The sequence below is a fragment of the Bactrocera dorsalis genome, chromosome 1 (genome assembly GCF_023373825.1).
Source record: "Bactrocera dorsalis isolate Fly_Bdor chromosome 1, ASM2337382v1, whole genome shotgun sequence".
NCBI lineage: Eukaryota > Metazoa > Arthropoda > Insecta > Diptera > Tephritidae > Bactrocera > Bactrocera dorsalis.
This window is the reverse complement of record NC_064303.1, coordinates 111775522-111789133: the sequence shown is the minus strand read 5'-3', so window position 1 is coordinate 111789133 and position 13612 is coordinate 111775522. Positions and strand designations below refer to the sequence as shown.

The 13612-nt window shown below is 38.1% G+C and overlaps 1 protein-coding gene across 1 annotated transcript in view; it reads right to left on the bottom strand.

The window, feature by feature from the left end:
• Positions 1–313: 313 nt before the first annotated feature.
• LOC105230768 (SUN domain-containing ossification factor) overlaps positions 314–13612 on the bottom strand; it is a 32924-nt gene continuing 19625 nt past the window's right edge. Inside the window, exons 2-5 of the mRNA XM_011211741.4 lie at positions 9535–9708; positions 9148–9329; positions 6195–8362; positions 314–4351 (exon numbers count right to left, since the gene is read on the bottom strand). Coding sequence (XP_011210043.2) covers positions 2723–4351; positions 6195–8362; positions 9148–9329; positions 9535–9668 — 4113 coding nt within the window. The 5' untranslated portion in view covers positions 9669–9708 and the 3' untranslated portion in view covers positions 314–2722. The remainder of the gene's footprint in view (positions 4352–6194; positions 8363–9147; positions 9330–9534; positions 9709–13612) is intronic.

Here is a 13612-nt window from a genome sequence, read left to right as displayed (position 1 = left end):
TCTCAGTCCTATTACTTTCCGGACAAACCTTATAGACTACTATCCAATGCAACGCTACAATCTCCGTCAAAATTTTTCATATCGGATCGGATGATACATCAAAATCAAGATAAAGTAAGGTTATGGGTGTAAATTTTTAGCAGTGACATGCTCGAATTACACTTCAAAAGCAGCAATTTTGCGCCTGATATTCCTAGAATGAATTAGCAGTAGAAAATGTTAACGAGTTCATTCTCGGTTAACAGCCCTCCCCGTTTATGCTAAGTTTTTTAATGCACGCAATTGTGTATATGGCGATAAATAAAAAAATACATTTTCGAAATTTATTTCTTTTTATTATAGTCTTATATGAATGTGGCAATTTCGTAAAGTCCAATGTATATTTATTTTACCTAAAATACTACTACATCCTTGTTTTATTAAATAAATAACGCCTATAGACAAAACAGCTTTATGGCATTGCATTATTTTATGCTATAAACGCAAATATCTCTTACAAATACATAAAGGTACGCGCCCTTACATAATACAACTACAAGCATGAAATATACACACGAAAGAAGAATATTTAAGAGCTTACACTCAATAGCAACTTTAAATAAATTAGCCATTGAATGTGCAAATGAATCAAAAATAATATCTGAACAAAATTTGTAAGTATGTATGTATGTAACAAATAAGCTTATATGTACTTATGTATAACAATTGCTTTAAAATACATTTTATATGAATAAAGTTAGAATATAATTTACAAACTAGTGAATGCATGAAATATTTACGTTGTAATGAAATGATAACAATATTTTATGATGGTATGGAATAATGCAATAAAGGAACTTAGAAATAGTAGATATGAAAATACAACACACAATGAGAAAAATGAAAAACTGAATTAAAAGAAGCTACCAAAATGGCAATTGTGTATGAATAACAAGTACAAGTAAGGATTATTCCAAATATTTGTATGTTGTTTATATGCACTAGTGTGTGTATGCCAGTAAAGAAAATACAGTACTATGAAAAATTTAAAATACAAATGTTAATGAAAGCAAAATCTACGCGCATTGTTATTATCAACACAATTGCTCGATGAAAATATGTATGTGTCGATTAATCGCTGCTGTTTCTTTCTCTAAATACAAAATAATTCAATATTCTATGTGTAACTACTTAAATTGAAAATTTATTTTGCAATAACAGTCAATATTTAAGTATCTAGATGACTCTATATCAAGGTGTACATATGTAAGTCTTGCCGAAACGGATACTTTCGATTTTTTTTTACTTAACAGCCTACAAATATGTTTGAGTACATAAATGTACTGCACATTTGAACCACTCTATACACACAGGTACATATTGGTATGTACATAAATTTGCTTATAAATAACAATATTCAGGCGATTTAAAAATTTTGTTAAATAAGTCTCAAAAATGTACTATCTTTTTACAATAATAACAATTTTTTCGCCACATACAATGGCTACTTACAACAGTTCATATAAATAGAATATTTCCTCCATATACATGCATACAATATATACAAAACTAAAGTATTCATGACATATATTAAAAATATGACTGAAGTGGGATTTGGAAAACTTTAGAAAAACATTTAAATCACAAAATTACATAAGTTTGTTTTTTAAAATTTCGAATGAGTAAATTTTACATGTTGTCTGGTCTAATTACGAGCATTTGTATAATAAAAAATCTTAAATTTATGCAGTGAAGCTTTGAAGCTACACTCTCTTCGCGTACTCTCTTCCCAACTTTTCATCAAATCGTTGACTTAGTAGTAATTTTCTTATTTATTGCAATCCTTCGAATTGTCAAAATTGTTGATCGTAGCCATATAATTATTTTGAACTCTCTTAACTAAAAACTAAATCAAAAACAAAATTATTTTGTATGAAAATATTGAATAATATTTTTAAAGAAATAAATTTATTACAAGAATATCGGCAGGCAAGCGTAAAATGTCGTATATTAAGTGTTTAATAATTGAAAATGCTTGAACTGAAGAAAATGTGCGTATAAAGCAATGCAGAGTCTTCAAAATGTATAGAATTTGTTAATTAAATTTGAAAATATAAATAAAAATATTTAAATTAAACAAAATAATGTGCTGAACTGAAATTTTAAGTGTTCGAATGCGCTTTGAAAAAAAAAAAGTATAGATTTTCTGATATTTTCTAACCCAAAAAAGTTACGAATACGCTTCAACATGTTGAATATTTTTTTTTTTGAAAACTACAAGCAGAGTTCCAACAATTTTCTAATTGGACCACCCTATTATAACTTCGTATGCAACTACACGAATATGCACGAAGTGATCGTTACTTCATATTTGTAAATTTGTGTAAAATTTCAGACTTTAAGCTTTGCGTTTTACGTAGAAAATATATAAGAAATATACTTCTTACTGGGCTTCCTGTTTCAACCGCATTATGCTATATCAGGCGACTGAAATCCAACAATAAATACTTTGTGTGTTCGGATAATTATCTGATAACACTTGACGCACTGTACGTGAGCACTTATGTCAGAAATCATTTAAATACACACTGCTTAAATGCACTCAAATAGGCGCTTGAATTTCAAAACTTAACTATTTCTAACGGTTTCTCTCTCATTCTCCTAAGCGCACTGTCTTTAGTCAAACAATTTATATTAATTAAGCAAATAATAACTACGCAAATACTATACACCTCAAAATGGTCTAAAATACTTTGCGAAATATTTTATTGAAGCTGCGATTTTTCTTTTTTGTCGATGTGGATGAAGTGGAGCTGCGATTACTATTGCTAGCGATGCTACTGCCATTGCTATGGCTGCCATTAGTGTTGGTATTACCATTACCGTTATCTGTGGCACTCGTGCCAGTTGTTGCCACACTGCTCGCGGCTATGCTTTCGCCCGATGAAAGTATGGCCTCTTCGAGTATGCGAAAAGAGTTCTCCGTACGACTGTTTGGTAGTAAAATTTCCGAGAGTGATGATGAGTCCAAACTGACGGTAGGTGATGCGCGCATGAAACCACCACTTGCTGACACCGAACCACTTAACGCCTTCGGCTCGGCGTTTTTCGAGCGATACCATTCCCAGGAGGTGGATTCATGTGGATGCTTTGTCGATTTACTGTTACGTAGTTTGTTGCGGCTTTTGCCGAATGGTGATTTAAAGAAAGCCGGCGCTGTTAGACGACTTAGCTTTTTGCTCGCCTTCTTACTATCCGCGTTGGCGCCAACCTCGGTCTCCACACCATCGTCCACTTGATAGCCAGATGGACCTTCAGGCATAAATTCGTTGTATGCCAGGTCCGATGTGGGTATGAAATTGTCGAGATCATCCTCTTCGAGTCGTAGACTTTCATCGTATTCCGCTGCACTGTCTATATCCAGTAATGCCGTATTATTTGAATTCGCGCTGCCCATAAAATCGTGCGATACGGAGGCTTGTCGGCGCGGCAGTTGCGTTTTTCGTCTCGATTTGTTGCCAGCGGACTTATTGTGGTTTTCAACACCAGATGCTAGTGGCGGTGCACGCGGTGGTCGTCCACTAACTTTGTCGAAATTTTCCATCAGCTCTGCAGTAGTAACGTTTCCGGCATTTAGCTGGGCGAGATGACGGCGTGCCTGCTGCTGCGCATGTTCGGTATTTGGCCAGGAATGTTTTTCACCTTTGCGTCGTTGCCTGATATTTTGAGCGCTTGCTTCGCCTTCCGCACGCACGATAGTTGTATCATGCGAGAGATTCGTTCCGCTCATATTGTTGCTGTAGCAAATGGACATTTTCCTTTCACGCTGTGTTGGATTTTTCGCTGCATCGCCAACAGCTTCGACAGTTTTACCATCACTGCTTTCCTTCAGTATCATAAGCGCCTCCTCACTGGGTCGTCGCATTTTCTCACCGCTCTGCTGATGATCTGAGAAATCTTCAAATGACTTACGTCGATTGAGTTTTTTCTGCATTGCAGCCACCGCGCTAGCTGTCTTCTTGCGATTCGTGCTGGTGTAGAGCGCTAGCACTTCCTTGGTTTGGCGTCGCATAGAACGATAGAAGAGTATACTGACCATGAGTACGAGAAAGACGAAGGCGCCTACAAAGATGATGACCACGATGCATGCGTGCACCTGCAGCGACAGGTCGTCCAGTTCCTCCTTCAGTTGGGTATTGCGTTGCGCGAGCAATTGTTGTAGCTCGCTTTGGCGGCGATTCTGTTCCTCCAGCGTGCGTACTGTTTGCACCGTTTGCGTGAGTGTGAGTTGTAGCTCTTCCACTTGTTTCTTATAGCGTCGGGATAGTTCTTCCAGGTATTGTCCCGATAGGGACATATTCCGCTCAAGCGCCTGCAGGATAAAAGAGTGAGTAATAAAATTAATTGAATGTGCGATAGAAATAAATATGTGCAAAATAAATATGTATGTATAAAAATAGTTAAATATAGTGCAAAGGCACCTGAAGTCGGATAGCAACTGAAAACGCAAGGATAGAGTTAGTCAAGTTAGAGTGTGTTTTCGACGAAAAGCAAGTTTGAACTCACAACCAAGTACGAGACAGTGTAGCAAATTGTTAAAGACAAAATGTATTTTCAACTTAGAGATTTACTTTTTCCGACTGCGAGGAAAAATTAGCCACGAGGTATTGCGCCTAATAGTAGGCAACAATTTATTTATATAGATTTTTTTGGGGATTTTAGTGCATTATTCAAATTAAGGGTTGTTAGGACAGAGTTTTCAATGATATTCTCAAATGTTACTGCCGTTACTCTACTCCACTTTCAAGAAACCTTAAGCTTAAACCGTATCAACCATCTTTTGTGATTTTTTGTTGTTGTAATGCAATTTCCTGATTATATTTGCTCCTATTCCTCGACAAAGGTTGGCTCTTTTTTAAAGCTTAATATGATTGAGAGAGTTTTTAATTGATTTTTTATAAATATTGGGTAGTCGAAAAAGTCTTTTCGTATTTTGTCATTAGATATCGTTGCGGTCGTGTATCTCCTGTGCTGAGCGTTTTTAATTTGTATACTAAGTTTTAGGACACTTGCTAACTTGGCGAGGAAAAATATTATATACATTTGACCCACTGTTCTCTAACACCGATTAATTTCTAGACCTGCGTAATACTAAGAAAACAAAAATACATCCACAACAACCAACCAAAACAAAAAAAAATGTTTACGTGAAGAAATCAAAGAACCTTGCGTTAGTTAAGCTAAACGGAGCAACAATGTCGAACACGCAAATTCGCCATTATTAATGCCCACCCACTGAAGCCACGTCCAAGACATGACAATAGAAGGACGAACGGCTTGCTGCTGCACCTTGTTTATATCAAAATTGCAGGTTTACTAGTTTAAATAGACGTCTGCCTCTGTACTTCAGTTAGTCGATCAGCTGACATGACTAAAACAATAATAAACTTTGAAGGATACTATAGTGAAAAGCAGGAACCAATCAGTTGAGTAAATGAGTAGCCCCAACCCTTTAAATGCGAGAATATTAAGAAGGTACTATTTGTCTGTCAGGATAACAAAAAAGTAACAAGTTCGCTTAGTAAGAGTAACTTTATGAATCACTCATTATTCACGCCCTGTCAAAGGTTCTGCGGAAAATTTATGATCCTTTGCGTGCTGGCCACGGCGAATATCGCATTCGATGGAACGATGAGCTGTATGAGATATACGACGATATTGACATAGTTTAGCAAATTAAAAGACCGGCCGGCTAGAACATGTCATCCGAATGGACGAAAACACTCCAGCTCTGAAAGTATTCGACGCAATACCCGCCGGGGGAAGCAGAGGAAGAGGAAGACCTACACTCCGCTGGAAAGAACAGGTGGAGAAGGACCTAGCTTCGCTTGGAATCTCCAATTGGCGCCATCTTGCAAAAAGAAGAAACGACTGACGCGCTGAATATTTTGGAAATCCATTAAATAGATCACCCAGAGCGATGGAAGTAGGATTTATAGAAAAAAAGGCTTCACAATTCACACAGTTGGGCGTAATGTACTGTTCATTTTGAAGTAAAGCGTTGAGCCGCTTTATTTGCGCGATTCAAAGGGTAAAAAATGAGAGATTTTAAACCGAATTAAAAACTTTAATGATTGATTAAATAAAGCTAATTTTTTTCAATAATCAGTTGAACCTTAATAAATATTTAACAACAACTATACGCCGAAACATACCTTAATACGATTGGACAAGCGTATGAAGACGCTCTCCGATTGTGGACCGCTGGGTATTTTCTGCTGTAGATTCACGCCAGGCTGACTGCCATGCGCGCTCGCCTCGCCGCCACTCGGCGCTGCTGTCGTAGAAGTAATCAAGTTATCGATGTTCTCCCAAGAGGCGGCATCCTCTTCACTGCGTGAGCCCAATGAGGGTGTAACGGTAGTGGTTGGCGTTGGCTGCACCGGCGGTGGCGCGTTATCGCTGCTCGTGCTGTCAGCAAGCACTTTTAGACTGTCGCCGTTTGCAGGTGGTATCGAAGTTGTTGTGCTGCTTGGAGCGCTGCTGTCATCACTTGAGTCACCGCTGCTCTGCTGCTCCGCTGTGTGGCTGCCAGCGCTTGGTTCGCTGGGTTGCGATGGTTTTTGCAATTCTTGTTGTTCGTTATGTGCAGGTACATTGAATATATTTACATCGGGTGTTGGTTCCTTGCCACCGCTTGTGTGTGGCGCATGTGTTGTTGTCGTTGCGTCGTCTATGTTCGCTTGCGGTGGACGTGCAATTTGCTCTGCTTCCGCTGTCCCACTTTCTGTTGTGCTTGTTGCTGTTGTTGGTGGTGGTGGTGGTGCACCTTCACCGTTAAATGTTGCTTCAGCGTTTTCAGTTGTAATGTCGTCACCGAGTTTTGTGGTTTCGCTTGTAACTAGCTTCTTTTGCGTGCCGTCGATGATTCGAAAATCGTCTTTTTTCAATTTCTTGTCGATAGTTAGATTTAAAGGCGGTTCCGTAACCGCATTTTCGTCTTGCGTGTCGTCCGCTGCAGTTGTTGTTGGTGATTTCGCTTTTGCTTGCGTCGCTAGCATTTGACACAGCGCGCCTACATATTCTCTCGGCAGCAAATTCAGGTAATAACTGTTTTTCACGTCCATTTGCATGCGCATACCCAGTTCGCCGTTAGATTTTGCTTTCAGTTCAATGCCAAAATCCTTGGCGCAAATGCGCGTGCGCAGTAGATCTTTCAGCAGCCATGGCACTCTAAGCAGCGCTTGCAGAGACTGATACTCACAGGAGAGCGCATTGTTGATGCGCGCTACTAGCGGTTGACCACAGTCGACGCAGTTATATGGTCCCGTTGCCGGTGAACGACACTGCGTTGTGTGTGTTTGCGTGATTGTTAGTGTCGTATTCTGTTGGTTTGCGGGTTTGACAAGCACTTCGGCCGCTTTCTTGACGATCGAGAGTACGGCGTCGGAGGCGGACTTAAACAGATTCATATCAGGACTCTTCGCATGTACTTGTTCTTGCCCGAATTCATCGTCAAAATCATCCAAATCGATGTGCGGTGTATCTTCCGTTTCGAAAGCTTCGAACTCTGATGTGCCAAAGACGCGAAAAAGTGACACCGGGCAGAAATGCTCTTTGGAGTAGTGTGAGTGTATGTCAACGCGCACAAATTTGCCAAACAAATGTGGATGTAAGTCAAAACTTTGCACATTCCGCTTATCTTCTGCTATGAAACGACCCACATTCGACCAATCGCGTGTGGGGAAACGATTTGAGACAGCGACGGTGAAATTTTTCGGCGACGAAGAGAACAACTCAAAATTGGCCAATTCGACTTTTTGCGCTTGTATCGCCTCGCAGAGTTCGACGACAAACCAAATGCGATTGCCACAGGGGCTCAACATGTACTCGTCCTTTGAGGAGCTCAACACTGCACCCGTATTGCTCGCATCCGCATTGGAGGCGATTATTTTGGCACCACAATCGGGTGATGCATAGTTCTTGTTACGCATTTTAAGTGGCGCTGCACGTTTGCCATCCCCATTGGTGTGATTCTTTTTCTGCGTGGCGGTATTTACTACCTCCTGCTCTTTTGCCTGCTGCTTTTCAGCGGCCTCCATTTGCTTTTGCGCCCATTCGGAGAATACTGGTATGGGCACCTCTTCGACAGTGAGATTAACGGTATTACCGTCATTGTTATCACCAGCCGCGATGTCTGCTACGGCAGGGGTGGCAGTGGCTGGACTATCGCTTTCATTTTGTGTTGTCCTCGTTGGTGCTTTGGTGGCATTAACAATTGGAATGTTTGATGGAATTTCGCTGGAATTGAGATCTGCGCCCGTCAGCGTCGGCTGTGTGTGTTCACCACCGCCAGAGTCGTCAAATTTGATGATTTCTTCGTCTGCAAAGATTTTTTAAATATTGTAAGACATTTTTTTTTGTTGAGGATTTGAGCAACTATAGATCCTCAGAGGTATAGAATATGTGAGGACAGAAAAAGGAGGAAAAATTGATAGGTGTGACTGCATACTACATGCAACAAAAATTGGAAAATTTCAATCTAGTTCTTTCTAGCCTTCAAATCGAATTAAGGTAACTTTATAAGAAAGATTTTTCCTTTAAGCAGATGTTTATCTTGATTTATACCGGTATATACCGATCCGATCTGAATAATTCCTATGACAAATTTCGTGAAGACAGCTTGTCAAATAAAAAAGCTTTCCATGCAAAGACTTGGTTTCGACAAAGAGCAGAAGAAAAGAACGTGTACTAAAATTCAGATCCATATTTCAAAACCTCAGGGATTAGTTCGTGTATATAAAGACAGACAGATGGACAGACGAACATAATCGACTCAGGCGGTATGCTGATAATTTATATGCTTTATAGGGTCTCGGACGTATCCTTCTGGGTGTTACAAACTTCGTAGCAAACTTAATATACCCTGTTCAGGGTATAATTAACTATTCTTTACGAACAGGACTTAATTTCAGAAATCGAAGAGAAGGTTCGGTTAACGCTAGGTTACAAATAGAAAGAGTACAAGGAAATTTCTCTCAGTTATTGAATTATAGAGACAAGGGATGACCTATGTTATCTCAGCGAACTAAGACTTCCATCCCTGAAGAGTTTACACAACCTAAGGAGGCTGTAGAACAAATAAAGAAGTAAAACTTTGATACTCACCCTTTCTTATAGCCTCACTGCTGTTCTCCAATACGTCCAATGTATGATTTTCATGCTCTCGCGCAATGGTCTCTTTGGCGGCATCAATGACGAGCGCTTCGATATTGCCGCGCGTGGGCTCCAGTATTTCCAATGGCAATTCTGTCACAGTGATTGTAGGAATCTCCGTGATATCCGGCAAGCTAGAAAAAAGCAAAGAGAAAGATAATAATTTAGTCTAATTTTAGTATTAAAACTTTATTAAATATATAGTATATAGATTTTTGGGGAATATTTTGAAAAACAATAAAACCATTTTCAAATTTTCGTCTGTAATTAACTTTTTGTGTGCTTGTTGTTATGTACAAAAATATTTGCATTTATAACACATTCATAATTTTTATTTACCTGAGAAACATCGTCGATATGGCAATCAATTGCGAGAACCAAATCACCCAGAAGAAGATCAAGAACATCGTCAAATTCGTTTTGACTTTCTTCACTTCACCACAAACGAAATTCGTTACGATTTTCAGCAACATTATGATTTTTCAATTATTTGATTGCTAATTTGCACAGATTCTAAGTAAACAAAGTGGGTACACATATACACAAACGCTATTACACACTGCTTTCCATTTAATTGTAACCGGGCAGGAGTGAAAAAATATATTTTTAAAAGAGTTTAATAAAAAAAAAACCCTTTTTGGAGGCGTCTGTTATTATTTTTATATTTTATTTAGTTAAAAAATAATCACTCAACAGCAACAACATTTAATTTGTACCAATTCGGCTTACGGCGCGTACTTGCCAATTCACTGTTAACACCAATACATGATTGGTCAGTTTAATGATTACATGCAAAAAAAAAAAAACAAATAAATGGGGCGCAATAATATCCACCCACACGTTGGCAAACAAAGCAATTATAGTGTAATATATCGAATTAACGGTTCCCATTAGCAAATACAAATTGTACGCCAACTCGTACTACCGTTAGATTTCACATGAGAAAATTGTAGAAACTACTCAGGTTGCTATCAGCAATACACCGGCGTTCAATTATTATATATTAACCGATAAATCAATCAAAAATAATAATAATCACAGTCAGTATGACAACTGATTATCGGGTTCAAACAACTTTTGTGTTTTTTTGGCCCGTTTTGGACGTTCCGAGCAGTAGTTTTGAGACACGTCAGCGTGACTGTTTAAATGCCAACCTACTGAGTAGATAAGAACTGAGTTAACGAAATTTCGAGTACAAAACGCTTTTCAGTCCGCGCTGAAATAATATATGAACAAATACATGCACATTACACCTACAGGGGTATTGAGGAGTCAAAACAATGATAAAATGCACCAGCAACAACTGTTCTTGGTGCAAGATAACAACTTGCGAAGCCGAACTGCGGCAGTACATTACCAGAGGACAATGCCAAAAGATCTTAAGTAATTTATATGCGAGCACTTGTATAATTATACAAGTGTTTACATATGTACATGCCACCTACCAATGTACTTATAACGGGTGATCCAAGTAGAGGTACTTTTTTCATAAGCCTTTTCTGACATATTACGCGTGAGTCGTTGCAAGCTGTCAAACTGTTATTTTGTTCGGTTTTGTTTGGCATTTCGCTCTATGCGACTCTTGAAAAGTTCAAAAAAAAGATCCGACGTTTTCGAGCCAAATTTTGTTCAGCAATGAGGCCAATTTCTGGCTCTGGGACTAAGAGCAATCTGAAAAGGTTCAATAGCTACCATTTCATAAAAAAAAACCATTTTGTTGGCCCGATGGAATCATCGTCGATATTTCTTCAAAAATGATGGCAGTGAGAATGTAACCGTCAAAAGTGACCGTTATCTCACGATGATAACCGACTATTTGATGCGTGAATTTGTGGCTCGTGATCTCGGCGACATTTGGTTTGAACAAGACTTTCCACACATCGTATCAGTGAATGAATTTATTGAGAGAATACTTCGAGGCGATAATTTCATGGTTGATTGATTGGTCACCATGATCGTTTGATATGACACCCTTAGACTTTTCTGTGGGGATATATAAAGTCTAAAGTCTATGCGGACAATCCCTTCGATTCGCCAGTTACAGTCGAAGTGCTCGAACGAGTCATCGAAAATTGGAGTCAATGGTTGGACCATCTGAGACGTAACCGCGGCCAACGTTTAAAAGAGATAATTTTTAAAAATAAATGTTAAAGAATATTCTTTGGAATGATAATAAACATTTCCCATTAAATTTGAAGTTTATGTGTTTTTTCTTTAAAGAAGTAGAGAAAATGGAAATGGATCACCCTTTATGTAGGTAAATACATTTGTTGTTGACAATACAAAATGAAATAAGCATGCAAAATTTAAGTTTTAATTAAATTTAAAAGCGGCACCTATTTATATAATATATATGTAGTATATACTTATGTATATTATCAGGTGTTACGAATGGACAACAAGTACAAAAATACAGTGCATTTAATTTTATTTCGAACTGGTAGGGAATGTCTAAATTCGAACGAGACTATATTTAAAAACGTCTAAATTATTTGCAGAATTTCATAGCTTGAGCTGATATTCAGCAAATGAAAGGTGGAACAAGTTCGAAGCCGCCTTTTTATGGACCGAGATATTGACAACATTAAAACATGCGCGCCGTTCTCCTCCTTAAATTCTATACTCTAGAATATTGTCCTAAATGCAAGTTGATCTGATCAATAACGAGATACAAGAGAACTTGTGCACTCGAGGCAATCTAGGCTAAGTGCCGTCTTTAAGCGCGTACTGTGCAAAGACGGTTGTCAAGATTTCTCGTGAACTACTCAACCGATCTTGATGAAATACACGTCGAAGTCGTAGATAATTCGTCTATTTTGTCAGCCTCGAAATCCAATGCAGAATAACTCTTGCCAACTGCTATTTTGGACTGAGTAGGCAATTGAGAAGTAAAGTCCTCTCTCGACGAACAAAGACCAATCTCACAAGGCACTTATCATTCCCGTCCTTATATATGGTGCGGAAACATGGGCGATGGCAACATCAGATGAGTCGGCGCTAAGAATTTTTGAGAGAAAGGGCTGCGAAAGATCAATGGTTCTTTGCGCATTGGTAACATAGAATACCGCATTCGATGGAACGACAATAAAGAAGAAGAAGTAAATAGTTGAAGAGTTGTCAGCCGGTACGACTATTTTATGATAAGGTCAGAGACTATCTCGCACAACCTTTAGCTCAGATTGGATACTGGCCCGTAGTGCAATGACCATAGTACACATTTAGAATATGAAAGACCTGATGTTTTTTCAACCCTCCTTCTAGTCCAACATTTTTAAGTAGTCCAAAAATTTCTTCTTCACACTTCGATAGTTTAGATATTCAAAAATATCCAGAGTATTTTTCAAAATTCAAAGTCAAAATACTTTTTTTTAAGTTATAGCCGTAGATCGGTTTGAGCGAACAAAGAAACTTTAAACGTGCTTTAAGAACCCTAAGAGAAGAACCATGTAAAAAAAATCACGGTGTAACCTGGCAGACTGTCTATCTTTTATGGTGAATCTCACGGTGAACATTTTTCACCCGCTTTCTAAGGAAAAACTAGCTTCCAACGATTGATACCTGCTGCTCGAATGCTGAAAACTTAATATGGAGTATGTGTATGTATGTATATGTATATGTATATATTTGAAACATATACTTAATATAGCTTACATATACATAGCTATGGGAGGTTACACTTCATAATGAGGGTCTTTAGAGCTTATTTGTTCAATTCAAAAACACAATTGTAAAAATTTGCATTGACGATTGGATTCTAAATATATTTACACGCATTACAACAACTACTAATTAGTTTAAAATATTTCTGGGTCCTTTAATAATATGCACCCACGCATTTGCAAAACTGCGCATATGAAGCGTGACATTATTTTCATCTATTTATAGCATTTTTGTGAAATTTTCGCATTCGCACGTCAAAAGCGCATTGTGTATGTTGGTATGCTGGTATGTGAAACAGTTTTGACACACATTTCGGCAGCCTTCACAATCGTCGCAACCGTGTTGACATATAATTACATATTTTTTCAGACATTTCCCCACACAATGCCGACTTTTGCGCATTTTCACCCATAAAAAGTGGCAGCGGCGAGAGAGATGCAAAACAAAAAAAAAAACTCAAGCGAGAATGCAACATTGGTCACACAGTCATTAAATGCGTCAAAGCGAAATTGTGTGTTTTGTAAAATTTTCTTAGAAGCGTTGTTGTGCATAAAATACGTAAATTATTCGTTATTGTTTGCACGTTGCATTTGACAATGAAATTTTGTCAAAAATTTCGCAATTTGTTTGCTATATTGTTTTTTGTTTTTTATTTTTTGCCTTTCGTTTTGTTCCGAGTCACAGCTGATTGCTTACTTGTGTCTGAATAACAAATATGTTAATCTACAAGTTTTTGTTTTATTCACCAGCATACAAC